This window comes from Dipodomys ordii, unplaced genomic scaffold (genome assembly GCF_000151885.1).
Source record: "Dipodomys ordii isolate 6190 unplaced genomic scaffold, Dord_2.0 Scaffold82, whole genome shotgun sequence".
Taxonomy (NCBI): domain Eukaryota; kingdom Metazoa; phylum Chordata; class Mammalia; order Rodentia; family Heteromyidae; genus Dipodomys; species Dipodomys ordii.
In genome coordinates, this window is record NW_012267298.1 from 10470104 (window position 1) to 10494634 (window position 24531).

Genomic DNA, 24531 nt, shown 5'->3' on the forward strand with positions numbered 1-24531 from the left:
AAAAAGAAAAAAGCTGGAAGTGGTGCTGTGACTCAAGTGGTAGAGCGCTAGCCTTGAGCTGAAGAGCTGAGGGACAGCGCCCAGGCCCAGAGTTCAAGCCCCACAACCGGACCCCCCACAAAAAAATAGTTTGTGTAATCCCTGTAATTACTTATTCCTTGAGTGTTTATTAAAATTTACTCTGAAAAAACAATCCCAGCCTATGTTTTCCTTCGTGGGAAGATTTTCAAATTACTGATTTGAATTTCTTAAATATCTTTAGGATAGTTTTATCTCTCTATGTACTATTATACATTTGTCTTATTCAATTTAACAGAACACTTACATTTCACGTAATTTTTCAAGTTTATTGGTGTAACATTCTTCCTGATTTCCTCAGTGTGTTTATAATGTTCTCCAATTATTGTCTGCAATGTGATGATTTGTGTCTCTTCTCTTTACTAATATAATTAGGTATTTAAAACAACAACCTTTGGCCTTTTGGTATTGTGCATTTCTTTCTTATTTGGTTAATTTGTGGCCTTATTTTTATTATATCCTTCTATGTTCTTCCCTTCTCCTGCCAGAGTCTTTAGTTCCTGGGGAGAATATTTAGCTCACTAACTCTCACTTTCCTCTTCTAGACAATGTCTCACTATGCAGCTGCATCTGGAGTCAAACTTGTGGCTCTCCTGCCTGTGATCTTCAAGTGCAGGTATTATAGTCAGGTGCCATCTTGCCTGGCCAAAGCTCCTATGTCTTTTTGTGTGTAGTGCTGGAAATTGCACCCAGGGCTTCATGCATGTTAGGCAAGTACTTTATCACTGATCAATATCTCTAGCACCCATATTTGTCTTTTTTACTCTTTCAGTTACTAGGAGTGACATGGTAAAATCTCCCGCCGTCACCGTAGGTTATTGTTCCTTGCACTTCCATCAGCTTTCCTTTATCTATTTGAGGATATATTATTTATTGCATATTCATTTGGAGTTATTGTCACTTCTTGTTATTGTCTTTCTTTTTAGTCGTAGTTTATTTTTGGCCTTGGAATTTCTTTTTAAGATTTTTCTGGTACATCTTTTCTTGCCAGTTTATTTCTGTCTTCTATATCCTTAAGTCTGTATGTTTATCATCACAACCCTGGTTTAATGGGGTTTGTCTAGTCTTTAATCTCAAATATTTACCTTTGTTCATTTCTTGTAGTACTTATGTACTTATTTATTTCAACAACTTATTTTTAGTTACTTCCTAAATCATTACTTAACTGTGTATACCTCATTTTTTCCTCAACTCTAACATGTGAATTAATAGTTATCTACTTTAAAGATTTTGTAAGAATGTTTTTATAGGTGAGAAAAAGGCTGATAAAGTATCCTATAAGGAAGGAATATAAGCTGCATTAAAACATGTTGGCTTTATAGTTATAGCAATACATAATAAGGAAAATGAATATAATAATCTTAGAGCAATGTCTAACACATAGGGGTATATTAATTTTAAGCTTTACTGTGATCATTATTAATATTATTATGGTCACAATTTTATTTGTTGTACCATTTCGTGTGTGTGTGTGTGTGTGTGTGTGTGTGGTGTTACTTAGGCTTGAACCCAGGGCTTTATACCTGCTAGACAAGTGCTCCACTGCTGAGCTACACCTCCTGCCTTCTATTTTTTTCCTAGTTCTTTTTTTCTTTCCATTTAAAAGAAATGGAAACTTTCATAATTAAAGCACCAAATCCTAAATCTGCCAAAAATTGTTTTCTCTTCTCCCAGAGCCATTGAGACTGTGATCAAAGCACCTTAAACTCTTTCCTCCCACTCTTTCCTCACCAACGTTTATTTTTACTATATCTGTAAACTTCATGTTTTAATTCCATTATTTAATATTCAATGTTATGTATTTCCATTATCACTATCACTCATTGTAAATGCTTGCTTAGAGTGAATTACATATGAACTGTTAATTTGTTCTTTCTTTGCATCTCTGACATCTATCAATTTTCTTCTGTTTATAGACAGAGACAATTCTTTTGAATTCCCCTTAGTGGAATTTGAGTGATAAATTCTGTTTATAAAAAATGTCATTATTGGGGCTGGGAAGGTGGCTCAGTGGTAGAGCGCTTGCCTTGCATGCAAGAGGGTCTGGGTTCGATTCCTCAGCACCACATAAGCAAAAATTAAAAAAAGCCGGAAGTGGCGCTGTGGCTCAAGAGGTAGAGCACTAGCCTTGAGCTGAAGAGCTGAGGGACAGCACCCAGGCCCAGAGTTCAGGCCCCACAACCAGACCCCCCCCCGAAAAATGTGTCATTATCTTGCCTATTAGAAAGTATCATTCTGATCCAGTACATGATCAGATATTCCACTAACTTCAGACCCCATTGTGGCTGTAAGAAGTCAGCTGTCAAATGGCCACTTCTTTGAAGGTCATTGGCTTGATTTTCTAGCTCCTTTAAAGGGCTTCCCTTTTCTGGCCTTCTGAAACTGTTGTGATGTGTCAGTCATATGTCTTAAATGCTATTCTGCTTACAATTTGTTGTGCCCTTATTAGTTCTCAGAAGTTCTCAGTCATTGTTTTCTCAAATGCTTCCTCTTCTCTAATATCTTATCCTTGCCTCCAGGAACTCTTGTTAGATACAGAGAAAAGTCTCTCCCATGGCTGCTTAAGTCTCTTCCCTAATTTTCTTATCTTTCTGGGCTGCATCTTTTATTAAACTCTCTAGTTCTATCTCCCATTCACTAGTTCTTCCTTGAGTTGGGCTCAATTTGCTCTTCAACCTAATTGCTAAATGTTTAATTTCAATCCTTTATTCCATTATTCTGTTTAACGCATGTGATATTCTAACCCATTTTAATCATCTTTATGTCTCCTATCAACCCTATGTATTTTATAGTGTGTCTTGTAAGTTTATTATCTGATTCTGTTTCAGGCCGGCACTTACTGATTTTCTTTGGCTCTCATGCATGATGCATTGTTTCCTTGTCTATTTAATGACTTTGTTTTAATCTCTGAATTGTTCATTTTTCTTATGCAAACACTTAATTTGGAGTTAAAGCAAGTTTTTCTGGAAAGGATGCTTTTGCTTCTGGTACATCTGTATAAGAGGTGCTACTTGTCTCAGACCACTCTAAAACTGATCAACAGCTTGAGGTTTAAATATTCAGCCAACGCCATTCAATTTCAAGTTCATAGAGGGCAACCTAGGGTTAAAATCAAAGGGCAGAGACAGGGTGCTTTCCAGACAGGCAGGAAGGGAATTGTGTTTTACTTAAGGTCTAAGCATTTGTTTTCCAAATCAGGGGAGAACTGTTCCTTACTGGATTCTCCTCCAGGGGGGCCTTGCGCCCACACCTGACCTGCTGAATGTCTGCTGGGGCCTGAGTGCTTCTATGTCCACCTGGGTGGGGAGGAGAGAGAGGCTCATGTCCTGGAGGGGGGGGTGCTCCTCTTGAGGTGGAGGCAGCCAGAGCCAAGCCAGGGTTCCAGAGGCTCTGGGCGGGGCCGGGGAGGCCAGCACAGTAGTGCACATGTTGGGGGGCTGACCTGGAGCCCTGGTCATCTCAGGGTCAGGCAGCACTGGTCAGCCTGCTGGTTACAGATGGGCCCACACATGGACGCCTCACCTGGAAGGGTGTGGGCTGGGTGGGGACAGCGCTGGGCCTCCCAAGCAGACAGACTCAACCATGCGGAGAAGGGCAAGGCAGGTGCTTTATTGAAGAACTCGGCAACGTAGACACACAGGCCCGGCATTCGGAACCCAGCCAGGCACCCACAACCTCCCAGCCCCTACCTGGGCTCCCCACCCATGTCCTCTGGAAATGAGCCAGTTTGGGGCTCCTTGTGGGCCAAGGGTGGAGGGCTAGGCCTCCCAGGCAGCACCCACTTTGGCTGCCTTGCCATTTCTTCCTGCAGCTGAAGGAGGAAGCAGAGCAGCGAAGACCCTCGAGGGGCTGAACGCAGCCAGTGGGACTCAAGAGACCGCATCTGGTGTGCTGGTCAGCTGCAGCGGGCTGGGGTGGGGGGCGGGGGGCCAGGGGTAGGGGTGAGGGCCCCGTGGGCTCCTGTGTGGCCCAGCAGACATGCTGGGAGCGAGGAGAGGCGGGGTGCAGCAGGAGGGCGCAGCCACGGGACCTCTCCCAGCATGGGCGGAGGGGTCAGCAGCGTTCTTCCCCCGCGGGGTCAGGGGCTCCGTGGAGTCAGGCCTGGGACTCCAGGGCGCGCACGTGCACGCTGGGCAGGCAGGACCAGGACGGTGGGAGCTCCTTGCTTTTGCTGTCCTCGTGGAACCGGATATGGAGGAAGAAGTCGCCTGCGTAGAGGAAGAGGAGGGCCCCGAGGCAGGCTGACTGGCCCGAGGGCTGCACCTGAGGTGAGAGGAAGAAGAGCAATCAGCGGGGCGGGAACACCAGCCCCTAGACCACCGGGAGGTGGCTAAGCCCATGTGCACGTCACTGGGGTTGAAGACCGGGCTACTGGGCCCCTCCAAAGCATCTTTGCTGAGCTGCTCTGGGCAAGCTGTACCTCTCTGAGCCTTAGTTATCTTTTAATGCCATACTGGGACTTGAACTCAGGGTCCGGGCACTCTCCCTTGGCTTTTTGCTTAAGGCTAGTGCTCTACTACGTTAGCCAAAAGCCCACTTTTGGCTTTTGGGTGGTTATTTGGAGATAAAGAGTCCCACAGACTTTTTTGCCATGGCTGGCTTCGATCCTCGATCTTCAGACCTCAGGAGAGCGGGCATGAGGCACCAGCATCAGGCTTCATTTATCTTTCAAAGGAGCTAGTGCTTCATCCCCTCTCTCAAGCATCCGTGGGTCGAGGCCGCCGTGAGCAAAGGCTGGGGGCGGGCGGGTGGGGTGTGAGCCGAGGCTGGGATCTAGCACGGCAGGGGTGGGCGTGCCAGGGACAGGGGCACAAATCCGAGTGCTAGGACATGCCAGTCCGCCTGGGCAAAGCGTTCCTCACAGCCAAGACCAACCTACACCCTGCCACATACCGCATCCAGATAGAAGGTGCTGGAACCCACGAAGGAGATGAGGTCCTGTAGGTCGTAGTTGTGCACGCCGTTCTGGTGGTCCTGGAAGGGGACCACGGTGAGGGCGAAGGGCCCCACGCTGCGTGGGCTCCTGTTGGTGAGCCGCACCTCCAGGCTCACAGGGTCGCCCACGGGACAGGCCGCCGCCACCTCGCAGCCACACGGCTGCCCTCCGACCAGCACGTCTGCAAGGAAGACGGGCGGTCAGGGCTGGCCCCGCTCCCCGCCCGGGGGCCAGCGGAGCTAGGGGGTCTGTGCCGGCCCGGAGGGGCCGCCTGAGGTGTAACTCAAGTGAATTAAAAGCAGATGAAAGGGCCCTGGACGGCCATGGGCCGTCTTTCCCCTCCCGCCCTGCCCGGGGCCATTCGGTTAGTCCAAGTCCTGGACTTAATGTTGTCCGGCCCAGACTTCCTGACCGATCTCGGTGGCGCTTCTGCTGCGGCAGCTGCACATAACAGGCGTGAAGAGAAGCTGGGGGAGGCAAAACCTTGGAGCCGCCTGGGTAGAGCCAGGGAGAAGGGGCGCGGGGCGCGTCGGGCCCGCGGGAGGCGCCCCACGGGGCTGGCGAGGCGAGCGTGCGGGCAGCAGTCACTGAGGTGGCTAATTAGCTCATAAAGCAGAAGCCTCCTCCCGCGGCGCTCCCACCCGCGTGTGCGTGATCACCCGCACATCGCAAAGCCTCTCCGGGGTAAATAATTTACTTTTACTACTTTTCATTAAAGATTACAGGGAATTCAATTAAAACGAAGGCAGCACTGCAGCTGGAGAGGAGGCGGGGTGGCCGCGGCTCTCTCTTTCACAGGCTCTCCAGCTTGTCCAGGCCCCGGGGGTCTGGGAGGCTGGAGGTGAGCACCTGGGCATGGCCTGGCTGTGTCCTTGTGCCCTTGAGGCTGGGGCCGCCCTGGGCCAACATCTGGATGCATAGACTAGCGCAGACTCATGCGGGGCCAGCAGTCCTGTGGCCAGAATTCACTCAGTCTGGGGCCCAGGATGCTCTTCCAGGAGGCGGAGCTCCAGCCTCAGCCTGGGCCAATGGGGGGGGGGGGTCAGGCGCCCGGCAGGGACTGCGCTCAGCTGCCCGCCAGCGACCTGACTCCTGCAGGCCCTGGGTGCCACTCAGGACAGCTCCGATGCACTGATCAAGACGCACTGTATTCATAGGCTGACTTGTTGAATGGACATTCCTTTGTACAACTACCTAAAGGTCATGAAAATACATTCTTTTACATGAAAGTAAAAGCTCTGAGTTGATGCCAGCCAAACTCTGTGGCTCTTGGTACACCCTGACCCGAGGTGCCCAGGAGGCAGCTGCATCGTGGCTGTTTTTAGGGCAGCTGAGCTGCCAGCAGCTGGGCACAGACCTGCCCAGAGGCTGGGCCCCCGGTCAGCAGCAGGCACAGAAGACAGGCCTGCCTGAAGCTGGGCCCCGGGGCCCAGTGGCTGGGGCTGCTTGGTGAAGGAACGCTGGGCCTGCTGCAGAGCCCCAGGAAGCCCCGGGAAGCTCTGCCACATGCTGCAGGGACAGAGCTTCCCTCTGGGGTCAGTGGGGCTGAGGGCAGCTGTGCGAAGAGGAGACAAGGCTGTGGGTAGAGCGCGGCCAGAGCCAGCCTGGAGCTGCCCGGTGCCTGCCGGGTGGTGTGCAGCCAGTGCGTGACCCCTCTGGGCTGAGGTTTACAAGGCCTTGATCTAAGAGTCCAACAAGTCACCCAGCTGCATGTGTCAATGCCAAGTTCACAGGGCAGCGCAGGTTAAGGCTTCAGCGGCATCCCGCATCCTCCTGCTCCCATCATGCATCAGGCCACTCTGCTTTAAAGAGACGGAGGCTGAGCACTCCCTGCGCACAGGCCCTGCACAGCACGCATCCACCTGGCCCTGGGCTGGGCTCCTGTGACCCAGCTCTGCGCCTCCAGGCCCGGTCCACAACTGCCCTCTGCAAGACCGTCCTTGATCATCCCAAGAGGAGGCACCGACCTCAGAGGCTGGCAGAGCATTCCCCAAGCCATGCTGTCTGGACTGCAGAACGTAGAGAAGAAAAATGACTCTCCACTCCTGTCTGTCCCCTAAGTAGCCCCTTCTGTACCGCTGTCTCCAGGCTCAAAGGAACACTAGAGAAACTGGGGCGAGAGAAAACCTCCATCCCTCACCCAGTGCTAATATGAATTCAGAGTGGGCCAGAGACCTTAACGTTAAGACCTGAAACTGGACAGAATAGGGAAAACATTAGAATTTGCTGGCCTAGACAGGCACTTTCTGTACAGAACTCTAGGAGCTTGACAAATAGGAACGAGGATTGACAGAAGAGATTGCATCAAGCTAAAAAGCTCTGCAGAGAGCAGGATCTCCATCACCAGGCTGGAAAGTCACCCTGCACAAAGCAAAATCTTTTTCTTGCCAGCCCTGTAACTGACAAGGGTTTAAAATTAAACCTCCAAAATCAATAACCCAATTAATAAAGGGGCAAAGGAGCCAAACAGATGTTTCTTAACAGGGGAGTGCAAGTGGCCAATAAATACGTAAAGAAATGCTCATGCCTTTAGCCATGAAGGAGATGCAAGTCGAGAGAACATTGGGATTCAACCTCAGCCCAGTCAGAATGGCCGTCATCAAGAACACACTGAAAACACAATGAACAACAAAGGCTGGCAAGGGTACGGGGAGGAGGAACCACTGTGGGTGAGAAGGAGAATTAGTGCAACCACTATGGAAACCAGTTTGGCAGTTCCCGAGAGACTAAAGCTAGTGCTACGCTATGACCCACAGACCATAGCCATTCTTGGGCATTTATCTTAAGGAACGTTAACTCCGGATATAGCAGCGGTGTGTGCACACCCACATGCACTGCAGCACAACTCTCAATAGCCACGCTGTGGAAACAGCCCTTATGCTCGACACTGATAGATGGAGCCAGAAAAGGTGGAGCATTGTTCAGCCATAAAGAAGAACGAAATGGCATCATTTGCAGGGAAATGGAGGGTCCAGCAATCATACTAAGCAAAATGAGCCAGAAGGACAAACGTCAGATATTCTCTCTCATATGTAGATGTTAGACCTAGATTATAAATACATGTGTAAACATGAATTGCATCATGTGTGTGCACACATATATGTGTGTACACCCATGATCAACCTGACTAAAACATGTTTTTTTTAATTTTTATTTTTTATTGTGAAAATACTGTACAGAGGGGTTACAATTACATGGCAAGATAATGAGTACATTTCTTACCAAGCATTGCAGCCTCCTCCTTTGTTTCCCCTTCCCAGCCTCCCCCTACCCAATCCTCCTCCCCTGACTAAAACATGTTATCTTCAGGTGTGAGATACTGTGAAACCCTTTTGAACAGTAGACAGTATAACAAAAAGAATATTAGGAAGCCAAAACATGTCCAGACTGGGATGTGGGTACCAGTGGGAGGGAAAGACAAATGGAGAGGGGGAGGCAGGAGTGTAGTCAGCAAAAGCCATGGACATGTGTGAAGATGGAATAGGAAAGTGGTCTGGGAAGGGAGGAGGGGGAGGAGAAAAAGAGCAGGACACTCTTACAAAGACTTACTGTATCCATAGGGGACATGTTAACGTGAAATGCCCTTGTGCATCTAATGGATGCTGAGAAAGAAAAAGAAATCAAGGGAGGGAAGAAGAAACTGTGTGGGCAGGAAGGAGGATCCCCGGGGGATGGCACAGTGGGGGTGGAGCCTACCACGGAGTGGGTGGGGCCATGGGGTGAGTATGTCCACACAGAGGACAGAGCCGCAAGCCGGACGGAGCCCGGGCCCCTGAATGAGTACTTGCCAGGCAGCTCCACCAGGAACAGCACAGACACACGACAAGGCCGGGCAGAGTCCCTGCCAGTCACGGTGCTGAGCTGCGAGGTGCATGGACCTGGGGCTCATCTCACCAAGGCCTGCCACCCTACCCCACTGTGCTACGCCCCTGCACCTTGAGCTCCTGAACCCATTCGTGGGCACCGCTGGCAGGGCAGGAAGGCCCACCGTGGCTCTTCCTTCCTTGGGGTGGCAGGCGGGGAGGAGTGTGCGGCCCTGCCCAGGCTGCTGACACCTGGGTCTGCAGTGACCCCCGGGGCTGCAGGCCTCTGAAGAGCACCTGCCGGCAGTGCTCCGTCTCCACCAACACACTGGCAGCTCGTCCAGACCCTGGCACCCATCAAGGTTGGCGTGCACGGGCTTCCACCAGGGCTGAAAGCCCCACTGAGCGGCCGAGGCTGGCCGGGTCGCAGGACTCCGGGGTATGTGCAGCGGAAACTGCCCGGGGGGGCGGGGGGAGAGGAGCACATGCGCACCAGGGAGAGGCCGGACTTCGCAGAACTGGCTCCAGGAAGCCTTCCTGAACCACACCTTCCTCTGCCAGTCCCATGCCACAAGCGGCCTGAATGGACCAACTTCCAGGCACCAGGGTGCGTAGGCAACACTGCACCAATCAGGGGAATAAATGACCCCAGCTCCTTGACCTCTACAGTGTGGCCTGCGGTAAAGCTCTAAACCTCTCTGAGCCTTGGCTTCTCCATTTGTCACAAGAAGGACAGGGGTTAGGTGACGTCAGCCCTTTTTGTTTACTCTCTAGCTTAGCCCCTGTGGCCCCCTCCCATGGCTCTCTCTCTCTCTATCTTTCTAATGGATGATGGGCTGTGTGGGAGGAACTGAGGGAGATTCAAAGGCCGATTCCTTCAGCGTCCTAGCTCCTGTGCTGCTTCTGAGGAATCCCAGGTGAGACTAGGAACTTGCCGGCTGGAGGGCAGGTGAGTTCCGGAGCTTCAAGCACCGGAAGACATCAGGCTCCAGGAATACAGGCCCACTTCCCATTTATTCCTCCACAATTCATTGAGCACCTACTATGTGCTTCCTGGAGGAAGAAGAGTGGGGGGCAAAAGGGGGGGGCTCAGGGCAAGAGGGCCAGGCGTGGGAGGGGCATAAGACGGCCTTGATTGAAGGGAGGGGAGCGGGTGGCACCCCTGTTCTGGGTCTTCAGAATTTCCAGCTCATGGAATGAGTCTGAGAAGTGGAAGAACTGGGTTATGTCATGCGCTAGCTGAGTGTGGTGGGGAACCGGCTCAAAGCCAGTGAGCCGTAACCGTGTTCCCAGCACTGTGCCAGCTACGCCCACTGTCCCTGCAGCCCTTGCTGGAACCCTTGCTGGAGCAGGTGGGGGCTGGGGCCTCCGCAGGCGCGTGGCCTTCGCAGGACCAGCAAGGCGGGCACGCTGGGAAGGCACGCGGGAAGCCAGAGGCCGCTTCCTGCGGAGCAGGAGGGAAGGAGGCCGGCCACTTTTCAGACAAGGCTGAGATGGATAAGCGGCTGCTCTACACAAAAGCCAAAGACCATTTCTGAGAGGCAGCCTCCTCTGGGAAATGCAGCTCCAGCGGGCGGGAGCTGGCGGGGCTCCCCTTGGAGGGACACAAACTCTACAGCCAACTGCTTTCAAAGGCTCCTGGAGGCCGCCACCAGCTCCCTCAGCTCCGGGCCTGATGCAGGGAGGGGCCCCGCACCCAGCCCTGCCCACGGTCCCCCTGGACCTCCAGCCAGCCATCTCTGTGGGGCCAGGCGCTCGGCTCGGATTCCAACTCTGCCTGTGCAAGAGCGCAGGCACCTGGACCTCAACACTGAAGTGTGCACACGTGTGTGCTGCATGTTGCGTGCATGGGAGCATGCACTGGGTGGGGCACGGTGTGCTTGCGCGCGCGCATGTGTGTGTGTGTGTGTGTGTGCGTGCGCGCGTGTGGTTCCTGAGCCCTGCTGGGTTGACTGGGCCTCGGATCCCTCTCTCCCGTGCAGGACCCCTGCCGTGCTCCTTAAGCGAACTGTGGCTTCTTGCTCTTCCCCCACTGGCACCCGTAGAATTCACGAAATCTACCCCTCTCCCCCAAGACTAGGTGAACCCTGGTAAAAACGGAGGCAGATCATGCTATTTGCACACTAGCTTCTCGTTGGCTTAAAATAAAACTGAAAAGACAAACACGCCTCTCGAAGCAGGGCACCGGCGGCTCACTCCTGTCATGCTGGCTACCTAGGAGGCTGAAGCCTGGAGGATCATGTTTCATGGCCAGCCGAGGCAGAGAAGCTCAAGGGATCCTTTCTCAAGCAGCAGCGGGGCACAGTGGTCCACACCTGCTGTCCAAGCTACAATGGGAAGCTAAGAAAAGGAAGCCTGTGCCCAGGTGTATATTGAGTCAGAAAGGGACACTCCCATCTCAAAAATAACCAGATATGGTGATGTCACAATCCCAGGCCCTGTGTTCCCAGCACTGGAACAGACTAGAGGACCCGGAAATAAAACCATATACTCGTAGTTATCTAATATTGGATAAGGGAGCCAAAGACATACAGTGGAAAAAAGAAAGCCTCTTCAATAACTGGTGTGGGGCATCCATATGCAAAACGCTAAATGTGGGTCTCTGTCTGTCACCATGCACTAATATTCACTCAAAGTGGATCAAAGACCTCAACGTCAGACCAGAAACTTTGAAATCACTGCTAGAGGGAGTAGGAGAAACACTAGAACTCACAGGCACAGGCAGAAACTTTTTGAAAGGAATCCCAGGAGCACAGCAGAGAGGAGAGAGACTTGACAAGTGGGATTAGATCCAAATAAAACGTTTCTGCACAGCTAAGGACATAGCTACCACACCAGAAAGACAGCCAAAGACTGGGAGATCTTTACCAGCTATATATTCAAATTGTACAAGAGGCTCAAGAAACTAACCCCTCCCAAGGAAACTAACCCCTCCCAAAGCTACTACACCAACCACTAAATGGGCAGAAGAGCTCAGAAGAAGAGGTAAGACTGGCAAAGAAACACATGAGGACATGCTCATCATCCCTGGCCATAAAGGGAATGCAAATCAAAACAGCTCTGAGATTTCATTTCACCCCAGTTAGACTGGCCAGCATCGTGAATCCAAACAACAAATGTTGGCGGGGATGTGTGGGAAAAGGAACCCTACTGCACTGTTGGTGGGACTGTCAACTAGGACAACCACTCTGGAGAGCAGTCTGGAGGTTCCTCAAAAAACTAAACATAGATCTTCTCTACGACTCAGCCAGACCATTCCCCGGCATCCACAGAATTTCACAGGCCAGGGTACTGTAAAGACGCTTGTACATCCATGTTCACTGCTGCACTATTCACAATAGCCAAGTATGGAAACAGCCCAGCTGCCCTACAATAGAGTAGATCCAAAAATATGGGGTACCTATATACCATGAAATTTTACACAGCCATTAGAAAGAATATTGTGTCATTTGCAGGAAAATGATGGACCTAGAACAAATTATGTTAAGTGAGACAAGCCAAACTCAGAGAGACAAACGGCACATGTTTTCTCTCATGTATGGAAGGTAGATCTAAAATACACTGGGACGTGATAAATTATACAGGTCTGTAGACATACACATATAGTAAGACTAAAGGAGGATATTCTGAGGAGGGGAACACTAAGGCTCAATGTCTATGTGCCTCTGGTCATGTAAAATAATATTTATTGAAATGAACTCCAGGAAATGGAGATGAAGATTTTTCTTTGTTGCTGTTTTTGCTTTCTTTTCACCTTTTTTATTCATTTATCTGTCTTTGGAAGGGTAAAGGTGGGCACAGAAATGGAAGGACAAAGGGTGAACAAATGCAGCAGTGGTACTCGTTAGACATTATGTTGAAAATGAAGTATACAACTTGTGGGTGAGGATGGGAGGGAAAAACTGGGAGAGAGTGAGGGAAGAGGTAACATTGTCCAAAAGGAAATGTACTCTTTACCTGACTTACGTAACTGTAACCCCTCTTTATAATAACAATAAAAAATTTAAAAAGAAATAGCATTAAAAAAGGGCCAGAGGTGTAGCTGAGTAGTAGAGTACCTGCCTAGCAAGGTACAAGGCCCTAAGTTCAAACCCTAGTACTTATTTATTTATTGCCAGGCTGGGGCCTAAACTCAGGGCCTGGACATTGTCCCTGAGCCCCTTTTATATTCAAGCTAGTACTCTATCATTTGAGCCACAGTGCCATTTCTGGCTTTCTCTGAGTCGTTTATTGGAGGACTTTCTTGTCTGGGCCGGCTTTGAGATCCTTGGATCTCAACCTCCTGAGTAGCTGGGATCACAGGCTGCTGAGTATGGGTGGGCCTGGCCTACAGTGGATGCTTGTGTACATTTACTGCTGTGTGAGTGACCGGCCCTGGTGCTCCCTAACAGCTGGCACACATCTGCCCACCTGAGCCAGGCTCCCAGGGCTGCCATCTGCCTAGGGCCACTTAGCTCTGTCTAATCAGGCTTGGAGACTGGTGGCAGGCTTACAGGAACAGCTTGTTCTGTGGGGAGTCAGGGAGGAAAGGACTAACCTGACAACTGGGATATTTAATTAGGGCTCCCAAGCTCCCAGCTCCCCCGTGAGGTCCAGGAAATGCAGCGAAGATTCTGGGTCCCAGCCTCTGCCTGCTAATCTCCTCTGACAGCCAATGTCTATGGCCTTAACCACTCACCTGGGCCTGCCCCATCAACCACCCTTCCTGGAGTGGGGGGCAGAGGCTCCAAGCTGGGCTCAGGGGACCCAGGTCCGGGCTCAGCTGGGTGCCTGGAGTCGGACCCACTCTGGCTCAGGAGCTCTCGGCCAGTGTCTGGGCACAGGACCGTGGGCCTTTCTGCCACCTTCTCTCTGCCATCTCGCCACACCTCCCGGTCCCCAGCACCTCCTCCCCCAGCCAGGCAGGCCTCATCTGCTTCTCTCCCTCCTCTGTCACCTGCTCAGTCCCTAGGACCTGTCCCCGTGGGGGGGGGCAGGGGGAAGAGCACTGGGGCCCCCAGCAGCCCTGCGGATAGGTGAGAAAGCACCAGAGCAGGTGGGGCGGTGGGCAAAGTCCACCCAGAATGTCACAGAAACCAACGCTTTAGGTCAACACTGAGGCCAGTTCCAGCCTGAGGAATTCCTGCAAAGAAGGCCGATTCTTTATCCAGGCAGACCTAGAACCCAGGGACCAGAACATCCTTCCTGCCTGGGGTCTTAGCAGCCACAGACCAAGGACACAGCCCAAGATACCAATTCACCGAACACGGGTTGTGGGAAAACAGGGTCCCAAATGGGCTTATGGGGAGGGTCCGCTGTGCATGGCCTGGGAGGGCTGGCTGTGGATTGTGGAGCCCAAGGTGGGCTTGCTAGGGACTGCAGGGCATTGGAGTGACACTGGAAGCAGCACGGAGGTGGCTCCATGGCTGGCCTGCTGCACTGGACAGTGGACACTGGAAGGAACCAGTGTGGGGCTGGGCATGGCGGGCAATGGAACACTGTCTGCAGCACCACACACCAGAGCTGGCTGTCACCCTGTCAAAAAATCAGCAGCAGGTAGCTGGTGATGGTGGCCCGGGACCCTACCACGTGGAACCATGTCTGAGTAAGCTAGTGCCACTCACAGAGACAACCAGCCAGGGCGTCAGATCAGTTCCATCCTCCCAGCCTGGTGGCTTCCTTCATAATGACCAACAGGGCCAAGTTCAAATCTGGCATTTCTAGACTTCTCAGAGTGCTGGGCTGGGAGGTGACTGCAGAGGGGTCTATACGGCGAGCATCTGTTCCTAGCCCGTGGCTTGCCTACCTTCTCCCCATAGCTCCACCCCTCCTTATACTGGAGTCTTCCTTCTGACACCCAGCCTTCGACATGTCACCTCACCACACCTCTCAGCATTTTGTTGCTCCCTTCTCCAAATCAGATAAACCTATATACAAGACACGGGGCACGAAAATCAAATATGGAGATGAGAGGGGATAAAACCAAAGGGGGAAAAAACAAAAGAAAAAAGAAAGAACTTCACACAACAACATCAAAGAAAAACCTCTTGTTTCCATATCTTGGAGTTCATTTTGATTAGCATCATCTTATATGGTCATATGCACCTAGCGATTGAGCTATTGTGATCCTCTGCTAGGACTATCTAGACATACCCCATTATTCCAAATGGGGAAAACCATGGAGTCTGGGCCTGATTTACTTCACTTAATATGATTTTTCCAAGTCTTTCCATTTGCTTATGAATGGGGCGATATCATTCTTTCTGATGGAAGCATAGAATTCCATTGTTGTATATATACCACCTTTTTTTGATCTATTCATCTACTGAGGGGCATCTGGGTTAGTTCCATATTTTAGTTATGGTGAATAATGCTGTAGTGAACATGGTTGTGCTGGTAGCTTTAGTATGGCCTTGTTTATGGTTATTTGGGTAAATGCCTAGGAGTGGGATTGCTGGGTCATGTGGGAGCTCTATTTTTAGTCTTTTGAGGAACATCCAAACTGCTTTCCAGAGTGGTATGGTCAGTTTACACTCCCACCAACAGAGTAGCAGCATTCCTATTTGGCTACATCCCAGTCAGCATCTGTTGTTATTAGATTTCTTGATAATGGCCATTCTAAATGGGGTAAGGTGGAATCTCAATGTTGTTTTGATTTGCATTTGCTAAGGAACATTTCTGAGGTACTACCCTAAAGAGCTTGCTTAGGAGAAACAAGCATGGTGTGTAATTAGCATAATAAGAGCTGGTATGCAAATCAGGGTGTTTGAAAAGTTTGTTCCCGCCCCCCCAGCCCCACTCCAACTACCCCCCACCTGGTCCTTTGGCTTGAAAAGTCTAGTGCTCTACCACTTGAGCCACAGCACCACTTCCAACCTTTTTTGTATACTTTACTGGAGATAAGAGTCTCCTGGACTTTCCTGCCAGGGCTGGCTTTGAATTATAATTCTCAGATCTCAGCCTTCGGAGTAGTTAGGATGTCAGGCATGAGCCACTGGCACCCAGTCAGTTTGTCTTTTAAATAATTCAGTCATCTCCATAGCCACCTTCTGCCCTGCAATGTCCATCTGCTTAGGGAATGGATGGCCAGCCAGGGAGCCTCTGGGGCCCCTGAGGGACCTCTGGCCTCTCATTTCACCTGAGCCCAGCCTGCTGCCCTTGGGTTCCAGAGGCGGGCAGCACAGCCCAGGGCTGAACCTTCACACGTACCAGCTATGGGCCCAAGTGAAAGGCATGGAGACTGCTGGTACAAGTGGACATGGGCATCACGTCCCCACTTCCTGAAAGCTAGTTGAAATCTTAGAGGTAGAATATTTATGGAGAATAACTGTATAGTAAATAGCAACTGGCCTTGAAGACGTACAGACCCTTTGACTTGGCAATGTCTCTCCCAGAACTCCAGTAATGCGGGAAGATATAGCTCCCCACACTGAGAAACCAGGAACTACCCACTGTCTAAGCATGCAAGGAGATGGGCTAAGTAAATGGCAGAACGTTAGTAGAAAGGGGAGCTATGTGGCCACTAAAAATATGGCTCGGATGTGCCCATGGTAAGTGAGGTACTGACAACAACGTCCTTTCTCTTCAGCCACAACCTCTAATCCACACAGCCACATACTTACTTGTTAACAGTTATCTCCAGATGGTGGAGTTTTTGGTAAAAGTCAATTGCTTCTTCGTGTTCACCTATGAATATGTCTTTTCTGACACAAGCATGAATAATTTATTTCAATTTATCCACAGTGGTTGTCCAAGCAGAGAGCTCATGGCCCACTTCTAGTCTTTGTCCTTGGACAGACTAGTACACGTCATGGTACTGCTGCAGGCTGGACTGTAATCCTCGGGTTTGGAGGTGGAAGTCCTGGCCCCAGAATCTGAGAAGGGACCAAGGCAGGACCTTCCTGGGTTTTTAGGAGAGGAGATCAGGACTCAGATGCACTCAGAGGATGAGACAAGAGGACACAGGGCAAAGCTGGCCTTCAACCAGCCATAGAAAGGGTCCTTGAAAGAAACTAGCCCTGCCAACACCTTGATCTTGAACTTCCAGCCTCAGAACTGGGAGAAAAATCAGTGATTCTCCGAGCCCCAGGTGCAGCGTTTTGTTATAGCAGGGTAACAGACTAATGCAGCTGGACACTTATTTAAAGGAGACGCATGCGAATATAAACTTGAATAAAAATAAAATTAAGAATAAAACTAAAACGAGACAACAAACACCCATGAAGTTTAAAGTTAAAAAGCAAATGGTGACATAGCTCTTACATACAAGGAGGGGGAAGGAAGATGAGCGCTAATGCTTTTGAGTAGACAATCTATTTTAGGTAGACTTTGGTGTGGCATTTCGGGGGCTTAAATTCAGGGACGGGGGCTATCCACCTCTGAGCTTTTTTTGCTCAGTCTTAGGACTCTACCACTTGAGCCACATCTCCCTGCCAGCTTTTTGGTGTGAGCTGGAGATAAGCGTCTCATAGACTTTTCTGCCCGGGCTGATTTTGAACTATGATCCTTTGATCTCAGCCTCCTGAGTAGCTAGGATTACAGGTGTGAGCCACCAGCACTGAGCTTGTGAATTACCTTTATGTTAATATTTTGAATGCTATTGAAGATGTTACATTGAAGACTCACTCACTTACCTGCAATTACTGGGTAAGCAGAGTTCAAACTACAATGAGAGGTCAGGAGCCCCAGCTCCTGCAGCTCAAGGGACCAAAGCACCAGTTGTGACAGAGTGAAGCAGGATCTACTTGCAAGTCCAGCCTTATCTGCACAGTGGTGCAGACCTCAGGCCTTAGGTCTGACTGCGCCTGCCCTACCCATGCAAGCCTCCCCTTCCTAGACCTGGGAAATCAGACAGATGCTGGAACCAGACACAGTTTGCAGAGCCATCTTGCTCCCCGAGAGCAAACATGGAGAATCCTTCCCCTGGCACAGATCCGGAGAGCTGCCCAGGTTGGTTGAGTAGGAAAATGACTCAGCTAATGGTGACAGCCCTTTAGAGGAAACTTAATTATGTTGCAGACGGGCTCGGAGGGGTGGAGGGGTGCCGGCTGCCTAAATGTGGCTAATGGCTACGGCTTGTCCTGCCAATCTCTGCAACTATCTATAGCCTGCTTAGAAAGTCACTTGGGATCCTGATGGAAAACAATCATTTATCAAGCCATGTGTGTGTATGTGCGTGCATATGTGTGTGTGTGCATGCATGTGTACGCACGCATGCCAAGTATATATACCGCAAGCAGATTTGCACATGGTGCAGGGAGGCCGCAGCCTGGGTGGAAGGCCAGGCCAAATGTCCTCAGTGGTACTGTATATGGTGTTCTCTTGTTCAGGGCTGGGGAGGAGAGAGGACTGCCCACTTTGTAGGTAGGAACTGCATCAGCTGGTAAGTAATAGGTGTCCCCTTCTCCCTGTCTCAGATGGAGGCTGGGGAGAGGGGGCGACCGCCACTTTCTCTGAGTAGCCTCCATGTACTCCTGGGTAGGGCTGGATGAGGGCAGATCAATCTCCTCCATGGCGCAGGCTGGGGCTCCAGTTGGGGGACAGTGACGCGGACTTGGCTTGTAGGAGCCGCAGGGCAGGAGGTCAGATGAAGTGGCTCGGGGCAGCTCATGGGGAGACCGACACCCCGGATCCTATCGTTCTGACCACTCCATGGTGGAGGGGCGCCTCCCCGGCCACACCACAGGAGCCCACGGCAGCCGAGAAGCCCCGTGTTTGGCCACAAGCTTTGAGGCATCCGCCCCTGTGTCCATCCACGGGGCTCTGCCTTGTCCTGGGTCAGGCTCTCCGCCGGGTGTTCCCTGCCTATTTCCCTAATGACACGAGAGTCCTGAGAGCCACAGGTAAGCCCGGGTGTACCGACGCACTGCGGCTGCAGGGAGCGCCTCCGGCGGAGGCCCTCACACGGCTCCAGCTTAAAGCCAATGCCCCAGAGCAGTCCCTTTCTAGAGGCTCACAGTGAGGTCCCTCCTCCCAGGCCTCCTCTCAGCCCTGTCTTTTCTAGGGTCAGGAAGGGCGGGTGGCAGGTCAGCAGTAAAGCAGGTGGCACCTAGCTGGCAGGCAGGGCTATGGTGGTGAGGAGGTGCCCAGGCATCCACTTCTCCGGCCTCTGCTCATGCTGGGGCCTTCAGTAGGCTTTAGCAAAAATCTGCAGGAAAAGCTAGAGAGTGCCTAGCGCTCACCGTACTCGTACTCATCAGTATGAATGTAGATGAGGACGAGCCGCCACCTAAGCTGAGCATCCTGCGGCCAGCCCCAGTGTCCCCAGCACAGCCAGGGCTGACTGAACTCTGGAAGTCAGACCTGGAAGGTGGACAGGCAGCCCGTCACATGGTGGAGCAGAGGTGATGGGCTGAGTCCTTCCTTGTGGACAGAGCTCAGAGACCACCAGGACAGCCGAGTCCCTACACTGATGCCCAGTGCTGCCTCTCCCAGCTCCGCGCCCCCTAGCTGCAGTCATGGCCTGGCTGCCCTGTGCCAGCCCTTGCAGCCATCTCCCACGGGCTGGAGCTGGCAGCCAATGGAGCCAGGCTGGTCCCGATGCTTGAAACCAGTGATCAACCACGGCGAGCTTATTCATCCAGTGCTACTCCCTCCAGGCACCCCTCTACAAAGAAAAGAAAATAAGAAGGAAAGCAAAGCTCGTGTTTCAGTGGGAGGAGGCAGAACACTGTGAACATGGTCACCACCGAGGGCAGCATGGCCGCGCTCACCCCAGCACGCTGTGACCCGTCTCTCAGCCCTCCTGCCAGGAGTCAGCAGCCGCGCCCACCATCTTCCCAGCCTGTCCTGCTTAGGAGAGGTGGGTCTCCTGGGCCTGTGATAGGGTCTCTTCCCAGAAAGGTGAAGCTGGTGCAGGCCCAGGAGACAGGATTGAAGGCCACACCTGGGGGCACTGTCACCAAGAACGAGGGGGGAGTGGGGACCTGGGCCTCCCCGCACCCACGGCCTGCTGTGCTGGAGGCCTCGGGGGGGGGACTCCACGCCCCCGGAGCTCAGCTCAGCTCCCCTGGCTCAACCCTCTAATACCGGCGAAGAGACTAGAATTTTGGTCTCTGGGGATCCAGACCGCGCGGTGATTATCATTCGTTTTGTGTCTTCCATTCCTGTAAACGTTTCCTCTTTTTTTAATAAACTGAAAAATGTGCTTTTCCCAGAAACTCTTAGAAAAGTGTCTTTGGGGCAGGCTGGACATGAAGTAGACAGCAGGGGGACAAAGCTGCAGCCACTCTTGCGGGGCACTGAGGGGCCAAGGCCACGGACCATCCCCTTCCACAGGGGCAGACGCCGAGTGGCCCCTCAGCACGGGTGTAGCTTTGCCCTGCAGCAGACACGGAGCCAAGGCGGAGCCCCACCTCCTTCCCCACGGCCCAGTGGGGTGATGGCCTGATGGGAAAGGCAAGGCCCCATCCACAGCTCCCCGCGGCCCCCTCAGGCTGGGCTCAAGCCCCATCGGGCACCATCACATGGCTCAGAGTCCGCATGCCCACGTGCAAGTGTGCACATTTGTGCACATGAATATTCCCACACGGGACAAGTGTGTGCTGTCTCCAGGAGCACAGAACAGAATAAGCTCCCAGCCTCATACACTGTACCAGGAAGTGCTCAAGAATAACAGATCCAATCCCTGTGCTTCTGAGTCACACACAATGACAGTAAAATCATTTTTTCTCCTGAAACTAAAACCTGATGAAGCTAGGCTGTGCTAGCCCCAGCTTGCTGTCATCCTTCCTAGCTCCGCCCCCAGCCTCACCTTTGACCCAGCCCCAAGCCACAAAGTCCCCCCAACCCAGTCTGCCTCAGGGCCTATGCGGCCTCCCACTGAGCACATTCCAGTTCTCAACCCTACCACCTTCTTTGTGGTCGGAATTCAATGAGTTTCTCAGGAGCGATGGGATTTAGTAGTGCTTAGTGAAGGTCTAAGGAGTGAGTGTGAGAGCGCTTTGTTTTTCTTACCTTCACCCAAGAAAGCTGTTAGAACTCCTCACGTCTGGTCTCAAGGGAGCCCCAGGCGGATTAGAGCATGACCCTTTTATCCACTGTTACCCTGGTAAAGACAGGGTGCACGCTTTCTGAACCAGCAAGGGAGTGAGTGATCTTCTCCCTGATGGTAAGGATTTTCTGGGTGAATTGTTCATCCCAGTGTTGAGTTCTCATGTGTGTACATGCTGAAGAAAGAAAAAGCACATCGGAGGCCCAGCATGCAAGAGACTCCTGCTTCCAGCCAAAATGGAGTAACAGGACCCCTTTACAAACACCCCCCCCATACACACACAAGTTCTCCAGAAGAAACAGAGACAACAACAGACAAAATACATAAAACAATGTTTTCTAAAACACCGGCCATTCGGCAACAGAGAACAGTACGAGGTAAAACACAAACAGTGAGCCTGTGTTACTGCAGCTCACTGCCTTGAGCAAGCTCTTACAGAGAGCTATCTTACACTAGAACAGGTCAGAGACCTAAAATAGCTAACACAAAACATCAGAGAACAGATGTCCCTACTTTAGGACTTGCTGCTATAAAGCTATGCAGTCAACGTAGTGTGGTATTGATGAAAGAATACACAAAAAGATCAGTGGAGTGAGAGTTCAGAAACTCACCTGAGTGAAATATCCTCCTTTGGCAAAGGGGCAAAAGCAATAAAATGAAGGAAAGATTTCTTCTCAACAACCAGTGTGGGAACAACTGGCAGACACAAGCAAAGAAAGCAGTTTATGTATAGGCTTTATATACTTCACGAAGATTAGCTTGAAATAGACCACACTTCAATATAAAATGCAACATACAAAACTCCTCCAAGATACCATAGGAGACGATCTGAACAAGTTAGTGATACTTTAGCTACCACACTCAAGGCATGAGCCACTAAAGCATGATCTACTGAAGCCTGCAGCCCCACAGAACTGGTAAGCTGGACTTCATTACAATGTAAAGCTCTGCTTTGTGAAGAATACCATCAGAGAGCAAGAAGATAAGCCAAGGATAGGAATGATTTAAAGACTTGACTGGTAAAGTATACAAAGAAGTCTAAAGCCTCAATAATAAGAAAATGCACAACCTGATTAAAAATGGATCGAGGGCCTGAATAGAGACCTCAGCAAAGAAGAGGAAAAAAATGACAGAAGCACACAAAAGGATGCCCAACAGCAGATGTCATTGGGGAGTTACAAATTAAAACAACAATGAGATACTACTGTGTGCTTGTTAGAAAGATCAACCTCGAAAACACAAATATCACAAAATACTGCCAAGGCTGAGAGGCAATGGGGGGTCTCACTCACCGCCGATGGAAATGCTTTAGAAGATAACTGAGTAATTCCTTACGGAAACGACCATTTTCTTATCATACAATCCAGCAACCACGCACATGGCAGTCACCCAGATGGCTTGTAAGACTGATCTCTACAGAAAAACCCATCCTGTGGGTGTTTATGGTAGCTGCTATAGTTTGGGTCTGGAATGACTCCAGGGCTCACATGTGGAAGACCTGGTCCCCAGCTGATGGTGTCACTGGGGTGTGGAGAACATCCTAGAAGGTAGGGCCATGCTGAAGGAAGAAGGTCACTGGAGGTACATTTGAAAAGCTGTTCTGTCTAAAGCCCCTCCCTTCTCTCCCTGCTCTTTCCTGGATGCAGCTCAGCAAGCTGCTTTTCCCACCATGCCTTTCCACCCGCTTCTGTCTCACCACAGGCCGGAAAGCAATGGAGCCAGCTGGCTATGCACTGAAGCTTCCCAGACCACGAGCCAGAATACTTCCTTTCTTCCTTCAGCTATCCTTGTCCCAGCAACGGAAACTACCATACGAGCTATAGTCACAATTGTTAAAACTCAGAAGCAGGGGCTGGGAATATGTGTGGCTCAGTGGTAGAGTGCTTGCCTACCATGCCCTGGGTTCGATTCCTCAGTACCACATACACAGAAAAAGCAGGAAGTGGCGCTGTGGTTCAACTGGTAGAGTTCTAGCCTTGAGCAAAAGACACTCAGGGACAGTGCCCTGAGTTCAAGCCCCAGGACTGGCAAAAAAAGAAACAAACAAACAAAAACTTAGAAATAGGATGCCCTTCAGCAGGCAAGTGGTTAAACAGTAGTGTATATACAAATATAGTATTAATGTATAGAAATGAGCTATTGAGCCATGACAGAGTATAGAGGAATCTTACCATGAAAGGAATTAAAACAACTCATTCTGTAACAGCTGCACATTGAATGATACAACTATATGATATTCTAGAACAGGCAAAGCCACAGGGTGGTGGAGGCTGGAGAGGTGATTAGGAAGAGCATGGAGGATTTTGTAGAGCAGTCAGATCATTCTGGACGATATTCCAGTCACAGAGTATCATCCAAAGCGTCTGACGGATTACAGCCACACAGCCACTGGCGCATCTCCCATCTTGCACCAGATCATCACTTTTTTGGGGGAAAAAGAACTGAAATTGTATCGATCACCATGGCAGAAAGAGCAACACTGTCTGAGCTGTGCGAGGGGGCGAGGACTCCAGATGGGTGTGATGCGGGGCTTGGGTGGCCTGGGGTGGCTGGAGGAGGCAGGCCAGCGGTGGAAGAGGTGGGGCCGACCCGGCCCCAGGGCTCGGCTCCATTGGGAGGCCAAGGATTGGGCGGGTGAATGCAAGTACCCAGAAGGGGCTGGGCGGCTGGAGGAAGCCAACAAGATGCTCCTGCGGACCTCGAGGGCCCGACGATGACGACGACGCACAGGCCCAGGCAGCTTTCATCCAGGAGCCCCTCGCATGCACGGTGTCAGCCGCAGTCTGACCCAAGACCTCCAGACGGAACTTGGTTGTGATAAGATTATCAATAGAGAGCAAATCAGAGGCAAAAAAAGGGAGGAAACTATTAAGGTCAGATACCAACATCCCACTATCATTTGGGGTTCCTTCCAAATAGTTCTGTGCCAGTGAAAAACTTGATCTTAAAAAAAGGGGGGTGGGAGTTTTCTTTTTTGTTTGTTTCCTAAGAGAGAAGACAATGGGACAGTGACTGGACAGTTGTGAAAAAGGAAAAGAGAGAGGGGGGTGGGAAGGAAAGAAGGAAGGAAGGAAGGAAGGAAGGGAAGGAGGGAGGGAGGGAGGGAGGGAAGGAAGGAAGGAAGGAAGGAGAGCTTAGGACTGTGGAAGCCTGTTTTCAAGAATGCCCTGGAATACTTGTGGCTTGAACTTTTGTTATCAATTGAAAGTTTTCTCTGCACTGGGGAAGAAGTCTTGTGAAAGAAGTCTACTTTAAAGATGATTTTGCAAGAGCTAACCATGACCAAAACAAACTGCCAAGACATGAGCCCACTGACACTAGGCATATAATGAGAAGAACAGAAATATATCCACAAGGCACGTTTGAATCATTCGAACTTGAATGCCTATTGAGAAAAATCAAAATCAAACTTTGTGATCTTATACAAGTCATAATTATCAAAGACTCAATTTGCATTGTTAGATTAATTGTTTTCGTATCCCAAAAGGATGAGGAAATTAAATCTATAGATATAGATATATAGATATACCATGTGCTGTTATTTTTTAATGCATTTCTAAGAAAATCTGAAATGCTAGTACATGTATGTTTATCATTTATAAAGTGATTGTGATCTATAATCAGGAAAATTCACTGTCATGAGTATTTTAAGATGCCAAAAAAATTAACTTTTTAAAAAAGTTTTCATTTAGACATTTTTAGCATGTGAAAGTACAAGGAAGAAAAGCTATTTCTAGCACCCT

General features: G+C 50.5%; 1 protein-coding gene across 2 annotated transcripts in view; it reads right to left on the reverse strand.

The window, feature by feature from the left end:
* Positions 1 to 3667: 3667 nt before the first annotated feature.
* Positions 3668 to 24531, reverse strand: part of Trappc9 (trafficking protein particle complex 9) — a 439527-nt gene continuing 418663 nt past the window's right edge. For both annotated transcript variants that reach the window (XM_013025191.1, XM_013025190.1), the window contains 2 exons: positions 4972 to 5195; positions 3668 to 4341 (listed from right to left, as the gene is read on the reverse strand). In XM_013025191.1, coding sequence (XP_012880645.1) covers positions 4174 to 4341; positions 4972 to 5195 — 392 coding nt within the window. In that variant the 3' untranslated portion in view covers positions 3668 to 4173. The remainder of the gene's footprint in view (positions 4342 to 4971; positions 5196 to 24531) is intronic.